The following is a 19,850-nucleotide window of genomic DNA, read 5'->3' on the forward strand; positions in this document are numbered from 1 at the left end:
TTCTCCCCTTTCCCCAAAGACTAACATGGAAATATATCTAATATGATTATACAAGTATATCCTATATCAGATTACTTGCTGTCTTAGGAAGGTGGCATGAAAGGGAAAGAAGGAGAAAAATGTGGAAATCAAAATTTTACAAAAAATAAATGTTGAAAACTATCTTTATATGTAGCTGGAAAAAATTAAATAATGTAATGGAATATTACTGTACTGTAAGAAATGATGAATATGATGAATACAAAGAATAGAAAAACTACTGAACTCTGAAGAGTGAAATAATAATATATGCAATAATGAAAAGAACCATCAAACAATGTAAATGAACACTGAAGAATTACAGAGAATAGAAAAGATACAAGGAGGTCCATGGGTGTGAAATATTTAGTATATTTTTGGATTTTTTTTATTTACTTAAAATTGTTTTCTTTTTTTTCTTTAAAAACATTCTTTGTTATATGAAATGGTTCTCAGGGAGAGGAGAAGGGAAGAATATTGGGAGAAATTTAAGTAATATATAAGAAGTTATCAATAAAATTGATCCTTAAAAACAGTTCTGATTAAGATAGCATTAGACATTTATTCTCAGGCAAATGAATTCAAAGGGAAGGCATTTTTATCCCATTTCTACTGCTAGGCCTCTGAAGGCTACCAGCTGCCTGATGATCATCATCTTAATTTTCCAGTATGATCATCATAATTACAGATCACTAATCAAGACATCGGATGACTTCTATGGTTATAAGACCAGAAAAAGGTCATATATGGCTCCTTAAAGTAGCACTTAATGTATAATGCCAGAACAAAAAAACAAACAAAAGAAAAAAACAGGTTTTATTCATTCTTCCATGAATGAGAATAGAGAAATAGCAGAAAAAATTGCAAAGTCTAGTTCTCTGTCATTACCAATTAAGCAAGTCACTTAATTGTCTGCACCTTACAAAATAGGCATAATAATAACAATTATAGTCTACTTCAAAACAATGTTGTCTGAAGATTAATCAATAAAGCTATAATGTGTATAAAATGTATTCTGTGGCCAGGCTTACATAAATGCAAGGTAGTTTTATTAGCATTATTTTTTGTTTAAGGCAATGGGGTTAAGTGACATGCCCAAGGTCACAAAGGCAATTAAGTGGCTAAAAAAACCCCAGCAAAACTCCCAAGTGCAGAGCCAGATAAAAATGTAATTGGGAATATTTAACAAAATAAATAAAATTATAATACAACATAACTATTATTTTCAAAGTCAATATACAGAATTTGAACTCAGGTCCTCCTGACTCCAGGGCTGGTGCTGTTTCCACTGTGCCACCTAGCTGCTCCCTTCTTTTATTAGCATTATAAAAATTTACCTTCCTCCCCTCATTGACACAGAAACTAACTCTAAATGACACTCCGAGTATGGTTACTTAATGTGAATCCCCTTTAACTATATTAGCTCTCTTATCTCAATCTTGTCCACAAAGTTATCAACCAACTTTTTCAAACATCTTAATTCAAGTATATAAGTCTACAACATTTCCTTGATCTACCAGTCTATCTATTAATGCTACTGAAAAAAGAAATGAGATTAGATTTCTTATAAGAAACCATATGGGGCGCAGTAGATAGAGCACTGGCCCTGGAGTCAGGAGGACTTGAGTTCAAATAAAACTTTCAGAAAAGAGAAAAGCAGGGGAGGCTAGGTGGCGCAGTGGATGGAGCACCGACCTTGGAGTCAGGAGTACCTGAGTTCAAATCCGGCCTCAGACACTTAATAATTACGTAGCTGTGTGGCCTTGGGCAAACCACTTAACACCATTGCCTTGCCAAAAAAAAACCAAAAAAAAAACACCTAAACACACAAAAAAGTAACCATACACAGAAAAAATGTTAATTTGGGTTTCTGATTTTCCTGCCTTCTATAAAATCCATCAAAATATAGAAGCTTAAAAAAACAAAAAACATCCCACATAAAAATGTTCATATCATAAACTTTAAAATATCAATAAACAGCATAATTATTATGATTCTTTTAGGCTTTTTCTTTTTTTTTTAAGGCAATGGGGTTAAGTGGCTTGCCCAAGGGGCCACACAGCTAGGTAATTATTAAGTGTCTGAGGTCGGATATGAACCCAGGTACTCCTGACTCCAAAGCCGGTGCTCTATTCACTGCGCCACCTAGCTGCCCCAACTATGTTTTTTTTTTTAAGAAAATTTTAGACCTCAAATATTATCTAGTAATATATTAACATCTCTCAATAGAATCAACTATTGGATTCAATGGCCTTAAGAAAACTCTATCCAATGAACAAAAGGGTTGGAAAAATACTAATGCACGTTAGTCACGATCATCTATCTAGCTACAATTATTTATAATTTTAGGAACTTCTATGACATTGTAATGAATTTTGGTTACATTTAAAAAGTAGAAATAGCAGAAGTTAATCATCCCAGACAATATAAAATCTTGGGAAGCAGACTCAAGTTTCAAAAATTTTAGAAATACAATTTAAAATAATTTCCAACATTAGATTGTAGCAATGTGAAATCAGCACATTTATACCCCTCATATCTACAACATAACATTACAAAAAACATGACATTAGTAACCCCATTGGGAGTGGGAAGAAACGTCAAGGATGTTAAACCCCAAATCCAAGAAATACCTGCAGCAACTACACTCAACAATCTTCTGGCCATGACTTTTTCTCCACTGCTAACATTAGAATGAGTAAATCTATTTTTTTAATTATTGTTTACTTTATGCAATGTGGCAAGCTGAGTGCTAAAGGAGATACAAAGTTAAGATAAGAATACTTCCCGCCAAGATGAAGTCTTGAAGAGGAAACCAACTTCTCAGCTCCTATAAACCCATCAAGTTTATACCAGACTAACTAACATCTTACTCCACTTGTATCCTGCCTAATCTCTCTAGACTTAGGTGGGAGTGGGAAGAGGAGATCAAAAAATTCAATAAGAAAACTACAGTAAATGATTTATACCCCACAACTGCAGAGATCAGCTACAGGCTCCTGAGTGTAATAGGAAAAGGGGCCACAGGCCAAGCTGGTGGCAACACAGGGAGACTCTCAATGTGACTGCCAGGGATAGTTGTAGCCTAAAATAAAAGCCAGGAAAACCCCCAAATGCAGAGCCAGATTAAAATGTAATTGGGAAATATTTAACAAAATAAATAAATAAAATTATAATACAACATAACCATTATTTTATAAGTCAATTTACAGGATTTATTTCTATTTTGAATTGAAACTACTGGTCTACAAGACACTACTTCCAGAGGCAAGAGCAGAATGCTCCCCTAAATAGGTTCCAAGTTATGGACCTTGAGAGTCCCCAGAGTAGCAGAGCTGCACAATAGGACCCAAGAATGAACTGTTCCAGACCCTGAGGTGTCTAACACTCAGAAGAAATAAATATTCTTTCAAAACTTTAATGTCCTCAAAAAGTATTATAATTAAAAATAAGATGTTCTATGTGGATTGTACATTGGATAGGTTCAGAGGGTTTTAATAGGGCAAAGAAAGGGGATGGTAAATAAGAAATATGGAAAGAAGGAAGATTTCTCATAATTGGACTCTATGAGGGAGAAAAAGCATATAAATATGAGAGGAGGGATGGAGTAGGTATCAACTGAAACGGACAGAAGGGGGTTAAAAAACATTTGAGTGTCTCAATATATCAAATCAACAAGTAGCTCTAGGGTTTTGAGAGAATCAAATAGTCACAAGCAAAACAAACTTCCTGGCTCCCTCTCCCAAGTCATCTTTTTCAGCACAGGCTACACATATACACATTACTCTCAAGTCACTAGTCTAAGTGGAGGAATTAAAATATTATTTGCTCCCCAATCCAGGTTTTTCTTCAACAAACTAACCCCTACTCCTCTGAGGTTCATGTAATCCACCCAATCAAAATCCTGTTGGCTGCTTTCCTAGATACCTCCAGGGTACTCAGCACAAATTATTCCTCTTCTCAATTCCTGGCCTCGTATAGGGTACTTCAATATTCACAGTGATATTGCACCAAAAACCCTAATCCCATTTCCCAACCAACTCATTTTCCATGATCTGCTCCTCTACTGTACTTGAGTCAAAAGATGGTCATATCCTTGATCCTGTCTCCATTCACAAGTGCTCCATCTCCATATAAATGAATTCTGAAATTTCTTTTGGTTGTTCAGTTATTCAGTTGCGTCTGATTCTTCATGACCCATGAACCATAATGACAGGCCCTTATATCTTCCACTCTGTCAAAATCTGTTCAAACTTATGTTCACTGCTTCCATGGCAGATTATCCAGCTCATCCTCTGACATCCCCTTCTCCTTTTGCCTTCAATCTTTCTCAGCATAAGGGTCTTTTCCAACGAATAGTCCGAATTAATTTAAGTATTGATCAGTTTGATCTCCTTGCTGTCCAAAGGATTCTCAAAATCTATTATAAATACCCAAATTAACTTAGAAAGGGCATATCAAGGAAGATGCCATCTGCATTCAGAGAAAGAAGTGATAAAAAGACATATAGAATAATTTTACAAATATAAAATATATAAATAAATAATTGGTAGTCATCGCTATGGTGGGATGGGGAAAGAAAAAAAAAGGAATCTACATGGTTATTTTATTATATATTTAAAAGGATTAGCAAGTGTATATAAGAGATTTGAACTTTTCATGTAAAATCATATTTTTAGTATACTGTATTATGGAAATTATTGCATTATTCCATAAATTAAATAAACAAAATTTTTTACAAAACCTTTTCCAACACCACTGCAAATTTACTTTCCACAACCTCAATTGATTTCTTACTATTATTAAGCAATCCTACATCTCCTTAATTAATTCATTATTCTAATCACTAAAGCAGTATGTTCAAATCTTTTCATCCCTTCTCAAACTTCTCATGGTTCCCTCTTACCCTTTCAGCTGAGAAGCATGCCTCAATATTTTACAGAAAAAAATAAGACTGTTCCCTCTTCCTAACAAAAACTTGTCAAGGGTCACATATAGAATGTAATATTTATTTATACTAAATTTAACCCATATTATCAATGAGTATAATAAGGCCACATGGATAGGCTTTGAGGGTCACATGGGCCCTTGGGCTTTGAGTTGTATGCATCTGCTTTAGTGCTCTTCCCGCTATTATTTCTTATTTATCTTGTTATAGTTAAATATAGTTATTTATTTGGTGTTTTCCTCATTAGATTGTGAGCTCAAGTGACCTTCTTCATATACACAGTGTTTAACATTTACTAGGTTTTTAATAAATGCTATTGACTTATTGATCAATAAAATAAGCAATTATGTTTTTAGAGGACCTATGATGAAGTAACTTCATTTTCTGACAAAGATGTGTTAGATATAAGGTGCAGAAAGGGACATACATTTTTGAACATTAAACTGATTCATTTTGCATAACTATGTTAATTTGTTAGAAGGGTTTTTTTCCAATATTTTTAGAGGGGGAGCAGTAATAGCAATGTCAAAAAAACAAAGATGTTTTTGTTAAATGGAGTTTAGATAAGACACCAACACAAATAAAATAAAATATAATAAAATAATAAAATATTACAGTGCATCAGAATGTACAAAAAAGAAGTGCTATATGAAGCCTAAAGAGGAAAAGAGATACAAAGAGATGGGGATGTGAGGGGAAAGCTTCTGGAGCATATAGCATTCTGATGGACTGATAAACAATAATTCAACAGGTTAAGAGAAAAATCAAGGATAGCAAAAGCATGGAGGCTGGAAATCTCTACATGTATATAGTAGGCTGACTGGGGTAAGCAATGAAACAATGCAAGATAAGGCTGAAAAAGTAGAATGGAAAGTTTGGCAAGAACTAAATTTGAAATTTGTGAGTCTAGCTGCTAATTAGGCATTTGCTATCTCTTAGACAAAAGGGAAAAGTAGTTGTAGTTGATCTTTGATTTTATTTCACTTTTTTCCAGTCTGCTTTCTTCTCTTCCTCCCTACAGATAATTTCTTTCAAATGTTTCAAGACAGAGTTCCATTTCAACAAAAACTTGAGCAGACTGAAAAATCTGTAAGACAACCCTCTCCAAAATGATTGCTGTATTACATAGGCAGCTGACCAATCAGCTGCAGGTCCTATCAGCTGCAATGGGAGAGGGGATTTTACTTCCCTAATGTAAGAAAAATCAAGTTGTACTAGAAAATGTAACTTTAAAATCCAAAATAAGACCCAGGAAATAAACATTAGTTGTGAATTTAGATGTAAATGAAATCCAGTGTTGTATAAACAACTTCTCTTGATTTTCTGTCTCACCAGTCCTACTTTTGGGGCATGTCTGAGTTGAACCTTGGCAATCGGTGCTAACCCTCCATTATTAGCAGGGACAGCCTCCAATTGTCCTATGGGCTAGAGAAGGTAGAAGGTAAACTCCTTGAATTTTTTTTGAATGGTTTGTATCACAGACTTGATTGATCTAACCATAAGTTCATTCTAGAATAAATGAAAGAGGGGTGAGGATCACCAGCCTCTGCCTGAGTCTCTGAGATTGGCCTACATAAAACAGATTAGATAAGCTTATTTTATTACTATAAAATGTGGCAGGCAGTCCCTCTGCCCCTTTTTCCTTTCCATCTTTATAACTTCCATCACAAAATCCCACTCTAATGTCTTACTGTAGGGCAGAAGCAGAACTATCCAAGCATCCCTATGCCTTAAAGAGTTAAGGTCTTGTGTCTTAAATACAGGGCTAGACACTGACCCTATGAATGCATTAGAATAAGGAACTCACAAATGAGGAGATTCTGATAATGCAGGTCAGTACCTTTTCCTGGTCTGTTTTTTATTCACAACATAATGATGCTACTTCTCAGAGAGTAAACGCTTAAAAAAATGCTGACCTGAATGACTATAATAAGAAAGTTTCTATTATCAAATATTAAAATAAGAGATACCATCAAGATCATATCTTACAGTTGAATGAATGATGAATTCACATATCTTTGTTAAGTCCTTGACCAAAAGAGAGCATCTCAGGTCACACCGGAGGGTATACTGTAGGAAACAAAATTGGAAAAAAAAATGTTGCTTCAGTGAAATTTATTTTCAACTTCACTATGCCTTTTTAAGGCAATTTTCTTTTAAGATTTTACACACATTTTCATATGCTTTTTCTTTTAATAGCTTTGCAAATGCTAACAAAATTATTTAAACACATTTAATAGAATTTCAATACATAACTGCAATGCCTTATTTATTTAATCCATGTTCTTTCTACTTTCTTTGCCTATTTTGTTTTAATATATCAGAAATCAATTTAGGTATTTTTTCGGCTAATTCTGTTTTCTTCAGGTTACTTGATTAAAAAAGCTTTTTTTATTTCTTCATATCCTTCATGTTTACTACTCTCAAAAGAATAATTATATCTCATTAAACTTCACAGTACTGTGGAGAAAGTAGGATTTGGAATTCAAGGATCAGGATTTAAATCTCAGTTCTGTCACTTACCACCTATATCATTTTGGAAAAATGATTTACGGTACATGATATAGACATAAAGAGTGATACCATAATCCAATTTAGAGAGCAAGGAATAGTTTACCTCCATAGTCTGAGTTATGGAGAAGGGAAGAAAAAGGAGATAGAGACCATTATGAAATGCAAAATGGATCATTTTGACTACATTAAATTAAAAAGGTTTGTTAATTTTTTCCTCCTGATTCCTTATGATTCATGAGCAAAAGATTAAATTGATAAAAATGATTTATAAAACCACCTACTAGATAAACACTTTGAAAAAAAAGATGATTATTCTTAGGGAAGTAGTTTTTGTTAGTGGAACAACATCTTTCACATGGGAGAAAATAAAACAATGACAAGTCCTTTAAATAAGTCTTAAAATTATGTGTAAAATTTGGTTTTTAAAATTTATTTGTAAATCAAGATCTTGATGTGACAAATGGTCATAGGTTTTGACCTAAAATTTCTTTTGAGACATTTCTTTTATCTAAAAGGAAGATACAAACAAAGAAGTAGAATGTACTTGGAAAAAAAGTCTAGTCATTGATAAACTCCTGGAGATATATATAAAAGACATCAGAAGTATCCAGAAGAAAGAAGAAATGGACCACAAGTTGATTTACTTTCTCCCTCCTGTGCTTCTTGATTATACAGGTGATTCTATCAAAATTAAAAAGGTTTTTCACAAATAAAATCATTGCAATCAAGATTAGAAGGAGGGGCGGCTAGGTGGCACAGTGGATAGAACACTGGCCTTGGAGTCAGGAGTACCTGAGTTCAAATCCCACCTCAGACACTTAATAATTACCTAGCTGTTTAGCCTTGGGCAAGCCACTTAACCCCATTGCCTTGCAAAAACTAAAAAAAAAAAGATTAGAAGGAAAACAGCAAGCTGGGAGACAATTTTTGCCCAGTGTTTCTAATAAAGTAAGTCAAATTTATAGGATAAAATGTCACTCCCCAACTGATGAATGGTCAAGGGAGGTGAACAGGCAGTTTTCAGAGGAAAAAAAACTAAAGCTATATTAACGTCAGATAACAAAAGCTCTAAATTACTATTGATTAGAGAAATGCAAATTAAAACAGCTCTGAGCTACCATCTCTCACCTATCACATAGGCTAATATGCAGAAAAGGAAAATGATAAATGTTGGAAGGGATGTGGGAAAACTAGGACACAAACATACTGTTCAGGGGTTGTGAAATGATTCAACCATTACAGAAAACAATCTGGAACTATGTTCAAAGGGCTAAAAAATGCTATAAAACTGTGCTTATCCTCTGATCTAGCAATACCACTATTAGGGCTATACCCTAAAGAGATCATTAAAAAAAAAAAAAAGGAAAAAAGACCCACAGGTATAAAAACATGTGTAACAGCTCTTTTTGTGGTGGCAAAGAACTGAAAATCAAGAACATGTACATTAATTGTGATATATGAATGTTATTGTTCTATAAGAAATGATGAGCAAGCAGATTTCAGAAAATCCTAGAAAGACTTACATGAATTAGTGCTGTGAGGTGAGCAACCAGGAGAACATCGTACACAGTAACAACAGCATTGTGCAATGATCAACCTTGAGAGACTTGGCTCCTCTCAGAATTCAAACTATGAAGCCTGAATGCAAAGCAAAGTATACTATGTTCACTTTTTTAAAATTCTTTTTTTCCCCTTCCTTTTTCATGTTTTTTTCTCCTATAGTTCTAATTCTTCTTTCATGGGGAGGAAGCTTGGAGGGGAGAGTAGCAGAAAAATGTGGCACTCAAAAGTTTTCAAAAAAGATGAATTGGAAAAAATAAAATAAAAAATTGAATGCTGAAAACTATCTTTACATTTAATTGGGAAAAATAAAAAAATTAGATGATAATAATAATAATAATAATAATGATGATGATGATGATGATGATGATGAAAAAGAAAGCAACTTAAAAGCTTTGAGTCTGAGTTTTTTCATTCATAAAATAATAAAGTCAACCAATACTTATTAAGCACTTCTAGGTGTCAGGCACTGTCCAAAGAGCAGAGAATATAAGAATAAGCAAAAAAAAGAAAGGCATTCTCTGCAGAGGAGATGGAGCAGCCCAGAGTCAGGAGAAAAGCAACAGATCTAGCTGGCTTGGATCCCTTCTCAACATGGGACCTCAGGAGCAGGGATCTTCCAGGTTGAGAAGGGGGAATTTGGGGTAGGATGAAGAAAGAAGAGAGTTGAAGCTAGATGACTCTGAAGTTCCTTCTAGTTCTAAATATATAATGACCACAAATGCCACAGTTTGCTTAAACATTTTCCTACCTTTAGCTACCTGTGCTGTTTGCAGTAATTCATACATAAGCAGTTTTCAGTTGTAGACTTTTTTTAACAATATTCTTAGGATGCATTTCCCCCAAAGAGGAAATTTGACTGGGTCACTAGGCACAATTATTTTCATTAACTAATCAGAAGCTGCCATGTTGTTTTCTAAAAAATCTCATAAATTTATAGAACCCATCAATTTTGTCATTTTTGCATTTGACTATGTGGTACATCTTAGTTTTGTCGTGATGCGTGTCTATTTGGATATTATAGAGGTTTAACTTTGGAAAAAAAGGAGTAATTATTGGTATTCAAGGTAAACATTAAACATAACATGAAATTGATTCCAGCTAATAAATTCTATAAAAGTCAAGTCAAGAAGCATTTATTAAGTGCCCTCCTATGTGCTAGAAGCTTTCCTAAAGAATTAATACATATAATTCATTTTTTTTAGGTTTTTTTGCAAGGAAGTGGGGTTAAATGGTTTGCCCAAGGTCACATAGCTAGGTAATCTGAGGCTGGATTTGAACTCAGGTACTCCAGGGCCAGTGCTCTATCAGCCCCTAACACATATAATTTAGAAGGCTTAATTCTCAAGATAAAACTATTCCCTTCAAGACAATAATATATTTTTTTAAGGTTTTTTGCAAGGCAAATGGGGTTAAGTGGCTTGCCCAAGGCCACACAGCTAGGTAATTATTAAGTGTTATTATGTGTCTGAGACCGGATTTGAACCCAGGTACTCCTGACTCCAAGGCTGGTGCTTTATCCACTACGCCACCTAGCCACCCCAAGATAATATTTTAATATAAATCTTCAATCACTCCAAGAGTCAACTTTTAAAGTTTAATATCCTAGAAAGTAGATGTGATTTCTATCAGCATTTCACTAATAATAAAGTTAAACCAGCAATTTCATAGAACCTATAATTCCTAGTTTCATGGAAAAATAAAATCAATAATAAATAGCAAACAGATTTTAGAAATTACTTTTGCAATAGCAGCCATAAAGAAAGATACAAAAGGGAAAGGCATTGTCACATAAATTCAATAGATCAACTGACTGTGCGTGTGATCTAATCAACTTGTTATCTTCTTCCAATAATACAGATCCCAACTCATCCATGCTTCCTGATCCTGAGTGACTCTTGTCCATATTCCCCAAAAGTTAGCCACAAGGAGCTCTAATGTTTATCCTTCAATTTCAAAGACCACAAAATCAGGGAGGTGATACCATGACAGGCACATGAACTGGATTTGAGTGAGAGGATGCTGTGCTAAGTCACCAGTCTCACTTTCTCCTCTAGAGCTATCTGGGTCCAGTGGCCAGAAAAGGAATCAAGACAACTGGAGATGGCCCTGGTTGCAAGGCAATCAAGGTTAAGTAACTTGTCTAAGGTCATACAGCTAGGAAGTGGCAAGTGTCTGAGGTTGGATTTGAACTCCTGTCCTCCTGACTCCAAGGCCAGTGCTTTAGCCACTGTACCACCAAGAGGTTCTATGAAATGAACGAAAGGTCTTTTTAAACTTTCTTCAGACATCTTTAAAGTGTCAACTTTAAAGTGTCAAGCCTATCCACTTGGCTAGCCTTCATTTTTGCTATATGATCAATTTTTTTCCCTGTTATTCAATTCTTTCTGATTACCATTAGATCCCCATTAGTTATATATTGTGGTCTGCTCACAGAGAGTATCAATGAAAGACTTTTGCAATCTCTCAAGAGTAATCCAGTTTGCTTTCTTTCTTTTATGCAACTTTATACACAACTTGGTGTCTATCTTTATTGTCCATCCCAAATATACAGGGAGTTCTCACTTTATATAAGGGGACCATTCTGCAAATCTTTATGTAAAAGATTTTTACATATTTTTGCCTTGGACTTGGGGAAGGAAAAAAGGAAGCAAGAAGGAAAGGGGGCTCACCCCTGCAGAGGAAAGGGGCCAGTAGGAGTGAAGAGTGGGGACCTGGAACAGAGAAGTGAGAACAGGAAGCAGGTCCAGGACAGGCACATGGAGATGCGGCCAAAACCAAGAGGAAGAATATGGGGAAAGGACATGTGAGGGATCAGTTATGGACACAAACAGGATGGTACAGGGGTGGGGACAGACAAGGTACCAAGCACAGAGGGTGAAAGACAGACACATGGGGGCCTGGACATAAAGATAAGTGGGTAGAGTGGGTCAAAAATCTCCTCTTTCAGCTGAATGAATTCTCAAAACAAGCCTTTAACCCCCTGTTGGCAGCAGTGGCTAAGAAGTCTCTCTGTGTGTCTGGTCTTCTGCTTTCACTTAGAAGATTTTTTGGGGAGGACAGAGGTACAGCTAGGGATGAGCGATGAGCAGAGGTCCAAGAGTGGAGAGACAGAATGTACAGTATAGTTAAATTAGCTTATTTTTTGGAATGTAGATTTCGTTCAGAATTCTTTGCATAAAGTTGAATTTGCATGATGAGAATTAAAGTCCAGGGAGAATTTTCTATTACTGAACAATATAGAAGAGACATCCATTTCAATTCAATTCAGTAAACATTTATTAAACTACTATGTGCCAGGCCTTATGGGAAGCACCAGGGTTACAAATATGAAAAAGACAAATAAGGTCCTCACCATCAAGAAACTTACAATGTAAAAAAGGAGGACAAAACACAAAAGGAAGCTGAGAAGGATGTAGGTGGGTAGGATTACCTAAAACAGGTGCATCTTGCTCCATAGGTTTGAAACCAAGCAGAGCTGCAAATGCTGATCAGCAGCCGTTCTTCATCTACTTGGTCTTTCCTGTATGGACTGATATTACAAATGGGATGTTTTCAGATTATCCATTATTCAACATTAATGTCATCAGAAGCAGAAACATCTGTTTCAGGAACTCATTATTCAAGAAGCCCCTCTTTTACCAGGACACTGAGCTAGATTGAAGATATGATGGTGGCAAGTACCTCTGGGAAGAAGCTGCTGCCATGTTTTATATCCCACTTGATGTCTATTCTGAGTGGGTATATGAATACAGTTGGGGGGAAGGAAAGAGAGAAACAAAAAGAATTTTCATCAAGGTACAATTTTAATACTTCAATAGTTATGATTTGACTCTCTTTTGTACAAACCACCTACCCACAACTTCAGAATAAGAAACAATTTCAGGGAATACAAATTTTGAGATCTGCAGTCATCTTTATACTGTACTCTTTGACCTGACCAATAACTTATGAAGGTAGGCTAGATAAGTCATTACTATAGAAAAATCACAAGTACTCTATCACAATATAGCCTATAGGGGGCAGCTAGGTAGCACAGTGAATAGAGCACTGACCTTGGAGTCAGGAGTACCTGGGTGCAAATATGGTCTCAAACATTTAATAATTACCTAGCTGTGTGGTCTTGGGCAAGCTACTTAACCCCATTTCCATGCAAAAAAAAAAAAAAAAGGTTCCACAATACAGCCTATTATTGATGTTCTAAAACCTAAATTAAAACTGCACTGTGGGTATGCTTACATATCCTTCTCCAAGATGTTGAGGTACCAATGTTACAATGATTTTTGTCCATCTTTTTTATATCAAACTGACCGAAAAATTCTGTTGTATCATTTCTTTGTACTAATATCTTTTATGAATGAAGACACTCATCACCTTTTCTAATGGAGCACTGCTCCTATGTAAATTTTTACCAATGCAAAACTAAATAGTAGCTACAATAAGCAAGGCAACATAGCAGGGAGAATCAAGGTTTGGTGGAAAGATCACTGGACTAAGGAGGCAAGATGAAGATCTAGCATCAATTCTTTTTTTTTCTTTTCTTTTTTCCAATTATATGTAAAGATAGTTTTCAAGACTGATTTTTTTAGGGGGGGTGAGATTTTGAGTTTCACATTTTTATACCTCTCCCTCCCTCCCATCCCTTCCCTTCCCCATGAAAGCAAGTAATCAGACATTGATTATGTATGTACAATCATGTTAAACATAGTTCCTTATTAGTTATGTTGTAAAAAAGAAACAACTAAAGGAAAAAATGAGAAAAGACAAAAAATTTTTAAACTGACAGTAGCATGCTTTGATCTGCTTTCAGTCTCCACAATTTTTTATTTGGATGTGGATGGCATTTCTCATCACAAACTTTTTAGAATCATTCTTGATCACTGAACTACAAAGAATTAAATGCATCGTGGTTGATCAACTCACTTATGCTACTTGTTCAATGCTCTCCTGATTCTGCTTACCTTACTCCACATCAATTCTCATAAAGTCTTTCCAGGTTTTTCTAAAGTCTATCTGTCAGCATCAATTCTTGAGAAAGTTACTTAATCTCTGGGGACCTCAAGTTTCTAATCTTTAATATGAGTATTTAAGAAGCACTTCCAATCTCTAACTGATATAGTCGAAGGATATAAATAGACAGTTCTCAAGTTGTGAACAATTACTGTTCCAAATTACTAAAAAATCAGAAAAAATTCAAATTAGAGTAACTCCTAAGTTTTTTCATCATACACATCAGTTTGGTAAAACTGATTAAAAAAAAAAAGGAAAAAGCTAGATAGAGACTCTGCATAAAACCAATACAAGTGCAGCAGTACCACTCTTCGGCCTATACCAAAATGAGGTCAAAGAAAGAAGAAATTTACATATACATACATATATGTTTGTGTGTGTGTGTGTGTGTATTTATATTTCTATACAATCTAAAAATGGTTTCCTTTCAATTTAGTCAGTGAAATAATGTCCATTACTGTCAACTTCAAAGGACTATCAAGCAACAAATTTTTATTAATTATTTACGTGGCACTATACTTGGTGTTGAAAATACAAAGACGAAATTGAAAGAAGAGAAAATATTTAATATAAAAGTATATACAAAACAAATACAAAGTAATTTTGGAGAAGAGGAAAGCTGGGGTAATCAGAAAAGATTTTATATAAAAGGGGAGTTTGGGCTGAATTTTAAAGAAAAATGAGATTCTAAGAGCCAAGATGAAAATAAAGTATATTCAAGGTATACTCTCAGACTTTAGAGAATAACCAATATAAAGGCATGGATATGTCAGGGTATTAAGTGAGAAACAAGATAGCAAGAAGAGTATTTGACCTGAAAGGAAGGATTAAACTAGAATTAATAAAGTGTAGAAATATTTTTTGTAAAAGAGTTTATTTATTGTAAAGCAATTTGTTATTGTTTTTTCATAATTATTTTCCCCTCTGGAAATTTCTTGGCAATTTATAGCAATCATATGTAGATGAAAAAGTTTTCCTTCAATTCTTCATACCTTTTTTAACTATATAAGGAAAACCTATATTAATTATGTTATTATAAACAAGTATATTTGACTACATCAATAACAAAATAACAAAAATCACATAATTATATCAATAGATGAATAAAAGGCTTTTGACAAAAATAAAACACTTATAAAAAAGACCAGAAAGTATAGAAATAAATGGAACCTTTCTTAAAATAGCAAATTGTCTCTATTTAGAAAAATAAGCTAAACTTGAAGCTTCCCAGTAAGATTAGGAGTGAAACAAGGATGTCCGTTATCAGTGCTATTATTCAATTTTTCTATTAGAAATGCTAGCAAAAGCTTATTGCTTTATTAGACAAGAAACTGGAGGAATAAAAACAGACAATGAAGAAACAAAACTATTACTCTTTGCAGATGATACAAGGTAAATTTACAGAACCCTAGAGAATCAACTAAAAATAAGTTAAAAACAATTAACAACTTTAGCAAAGCAGGATGATATAAATGCACCCACATAAAATCATTAGTATTTCTCTATATATTACCAATAAAATACAACAGACAGAGATAGGGATTTGGAGTATTTCTTCATGTAACTACTGAGAGCTTTGATTTTTTTCTTCTGGAAACTGCCTGTTCATGTCCTTTGACCTTTTATCAACTGGAAAATGGCTCTTATTTTATAAAAGTTCAGTTCCTTATATATTCCTCAGTTCCTTATATGTTAGAAAAATTAACCCTTTAAGAGAAACTTACTATAAAATTTTTCTATCTCTCTTTCCTTCAAATTTTGACTATATTAGGTTTGTTAGTACAAAATCTTTCTAATTTCATGGAATCAAAATTATTCATTTTATTTGAATGCTGCTCTCTATTTCTTGTTCGCTCATAAATCCTTCCCTTCTTCAAAAGGAAAAAGATGTATTTGTACAAAATATTTATAGTAGTTCATTATGTGACAGCAGAGACTTGGAAATTGAAGGTATGCCCTCCAATTGGGGAATGGCTAAAGAAAAACCTGAGGAGACATCCAGAAACAGTCTTCAGAGTAACAGGGTCAGTGGCAGCAGTGTGGTTTCCAGACCTCTCAGCCCAGAGATTGTCAAGGACAACTCCATTTACACCAGGGTGCGAGTGGAGCACAATTCAGTCTAGGCCTCAGCAGCCCAGACCTGAACCCAACAGACGAGGAGCAGCCTTGGGAGCCACTGAATCAGCAGAGGCAGCTGCTTCCTGAGCTATCTGTCCATGGACAGTAAAGGGGAATCAGAAGCAGATAACAGGGGTTTCCTTGCTATCACTGAGGCAGGACTCTGGTGCTTTGACTATACTCTAATATAGGTGATGGTCTGGGGGTCCTAGTCCCAGGAAAGGTACAGAAGCACAATAGAGCTTGCTGCCATAGTAGAGCAGGGACCCTCCTCACAGTTCCAGGTCAGAAAGGAATGCTTGTGGTCACCCACAGATCAGAGCACAGGCCAGTAGTATAAACCTCTCCTTAAGACCTTGGAAGAATTGAAAAATTGCAGATCCCTAGAAGTATCTCTGAAAACAGTGCAAAAATCCTCAAAAGTTTGAGATAGTACATCCTCTATCCTGGAAGCAGAGTTCCACCTGAAAAAAGAATTAAAATCAAGTTCTAGACTGGGAAAATAAGCAAACAACAGGAGGGGAAAAAACTCTGACTACAGACAATTACTAAGGTCGTGAGAAAGATAAAAATACATACTCGAAGAAGATAACGAAGTCAAAGTTTCTACATCCAAAGCCTCCAAGAAAAATATGAAATGTTCTTAGGCCATGGAAGAGCACAAAAAAAGAATTTGAAAAGCAAGTAAGGGAGGTAGAGGAAAAATTGGAAAAAAAATGAGAGTGATAAGGGAAAATCATGAAGAAAATATGAAATGTCTCACTGGAAAAAACAACTGGCTTGACTTCTGGTCAAGATGGCGGGGAGAAGACAGGCACAGTTCTAAAGTCTCCTGATCTTTCCCCATCTACCATATGAAAAAAAAACCTCTTAACAGAAACCCAACCCACAAAACCCAGAAAGAAAAGCCAGAAGAAAGAACATCTACCTCAAGATTTGTCTCCAACAGCAGCATTGGCTGAATTCAGGCAGGTGAGTGTGAGCTCAGAAGGCAGTTCAGCCCCAGATCAACCAGATTAGCAGCTGAAGTGGAACCTGGAGTCTGAGGGTCCAAGAGCTGGACCTGCTGGATCAGTGGTGGGGCTAGACGGCAGGGGCTTCAGTCAACTAGGGAGCAGAGGCACTGGTGTTGGTGCTGACCATCTGGAGCTTGCCAACAGGGCTGGGGGAAAGTTCCAGTGCAGGACAACTACAGACACCATCCCTGGGCTCCTGTGGTCTGAGGAACTCTGAGTCTAAGCCTCCATTACAGCTGAGGCCTCTTCCCATAACAAACATTTGCAGACTACTTCTGCCTCAGGCCCGGGTGTGTGAGCAGAAGAACCAGCCCAGCTGACAAAGGAGAGTGAATGACCTCAGGCCAGGGTAAAGCCCACCACTGATTGAAGGCAAAGGAATTCAACAACTCCAACTCCTCCCTTCATGCAAAGGCAGAAGGCCTCAGCCAAGGTCACAGACACTCCAGAGAAAACAACTGGCACCTCCTACTGGCCAGCCAGAGAAACTGCACTCAGTGAGTAAAGCCTTTAGGGATCCCAAGCCCCAGTGAACCAGCTCCTCCCCAACTCGAGGTCTTAGCAAAATGAAGAAGGGCCAGCAGAAAGGAGGATCCATAGAAAAATTCTTGGAAAGGAAAGACCCTAACTCAGAGAGACCTGGAACCTCCGAGGAGAATACGATCTGGTCTTCAGCACAGAAAGATTTCCTTGAAGAAATAAGGAAGGAGCTTAAAAATCAACTGGAAAATTTGGGAGAGACAATTAATACCTTGCAACAAGAAAAAAAATCCTTAGAAAATACAATTTGACCAATACAAAAGGAAAACAAATCTCTCAGATCCTCAACTGGACAATTAAAAATGAGAATAAATCTCTCAGATCCTCAATTGGACAAATACAAAATGAGAATAATTCTCTCAGATCCTCAATTTGGCAAATGCAAAAAGAAAATAATTCTCTCAAAACCTCAATGGGTCAAATGGAAAGCTCTTTCAAAAGTAGAATTGACCAATTGGAAAGGAAGTTGCAAAAGGTTAATGAAGAAAACTCCTCCCGAAAAAAAAATAATGGAGTTTACAGAAACTAATGACTCCATGAGACAGCAAGAGCCAGTTAAACAAAATCAAAAAATCGAAAAAAGTAGAAGAAAATGTAAAATACCTCATCAACAAAACCACTGGCATTAAGAATAGATTGAGAAGGGGCACCCTGAGAATTATAGGACTTCCTGAAAACATCGAAGAGAAAAATAAGCCTGGATTTAATAGTACAGGATCTAGTGATGGAAAACTGCCCTGATTATCATGGAACCGGAGGGCAAAGTAGTTATTGAAAGAATACATCAATCCCCTCCAGAAAAAGACCCTAAAATGAAAACACCAAGGAAAGTTGTGGCCAAATTCCAGCACTATCAGATAAAAGAGAAAATCCTGCAAGCAGCCAAAAAGAAACAATTTAAATATCAAGAAGCCACAGTAAGGATCACACAGGATCTGGCTGCATCAACATTAAGGGATCAAAGGGCCTGGAACAAGATTATTTCAAAGAGCAAAGGAGCTTGGAATGCAGCCAAGAATCCACTATCCCCTACAGCTGAGCCTTCTCTTCCAGGGAAAAAGATGGACATTAAATGAAATGGAAGATTTCCAAAAATTCCTGATGAAAAGTCAAGAGCTAAATAGAAAATCTGGACACCAAACAAGAAGTTCAAGAGACACATGAAAAAGGTTAAAAAGGGGGGGGGGGGGGGTAAAAGGGAAAAAAACCTGCTATCCAATAAGTTGAAACTGGCTATATCCCAGAATGGGGGAAAAGATTCTCATAAATCTTCAAGAATTGTAACTCTAACAGAGAGAATATACCTAGCCAGAAATGATGGACATTCATGATCTATCCATGAGACTGCTGTCCAATGGGATGTAACTGGCTTTAACCCCACTTGAGAGAAAGACTCTAATAACTCTCAAGAATTTTGACTCTATTCAATAGAATATACTTAACTAGAAGAGACAAATACTCAGAATTTTCTATGACTCAGATAAAATGATCTAAAAAAAACCACTACCTCCTTAAAAAGGGGGACAAGAAAGAGACAAAAGTAGGGATTGAATGGGGTAAATCTCATTACACTAAGAGGTAGAGAATACCTATGGTAATAGAGGGGAAGAAGGGAGCACATGAGAAACACCTGAATCTTCTCATCAGACTTGGCATAAAGTCAACCTACACATACTCAGTTAACTTATAAAACATCAAACCTTTCAAGTATTAAAAGGGGAAAAGGGGAGGGGGGATGCAGAAAGGGAAGGGGAGTGGGGGAAAAAAGGAGAAATAACAAAAGGAAGGGAAGGGAAGGGAAAAGGGAAAAAGGGAAAGGGGAAAGAAAAGGGAGGGGGTGATACAGAAGGGCAAATACACTGAATGGCATGTTCAGAAACAAAATACTGGGGAATATGGATAAGGGGAAGGGGGAAAATACAAACAAAGGGAAGATAGCACTAGCATGGAGAGCAATAAAGAATTAGTAATCATAAGTCTGAATGTGAATGGGATGAACTCTCTCTTAAAACACAAGCGAACAGCAGAGTGGATTAAAAATCAAAATCCTACAATATGCTGCTTATAAAAAACTCAATTGTAGCAGAAACAAATATAGAGTAAAGGTAAAAGGTTGGAGCAAAATA

The 19,850-nt window shown here is 35.8% G+C and overlaps 1 protein-coding gene across 1 annotated transcript in view; it reads right to left on the reverse strand.

Annotated features, from left to right (window-relative positions):
* The window catches only part of VPS26C (VPS26 endosomal protein sorting factor C), a 92,700-nt gene that overhangs the window by 27,501 nt on the left and 45,349 nt on the right, over positions 1-19,850 (reverse strand). Inside the window, 1 exon segment of the mRNA XM_074213978.1 lies at positions 6,956-7,036. Coding sequence (XP_074070079.1) covers positions 6,956-7,036 — 81 coding nt within the window.

The sequence above is a fragment of the Macrotis lagotis genome, chromosome 1, assembly GCF_037893015.1.
Source record: "Macrotis lagotis isolate mMagLag1 chromosome 1, bilby.v1.9.chrom.fasta, whole genome shotgun sequence".
Taxonomy (NCBI): Eukaryota; Metazoa; Chordata; class Mammalia; order Peramelemorphia; family Peramelidae; genus Macrotis; species Macrotis lagotis.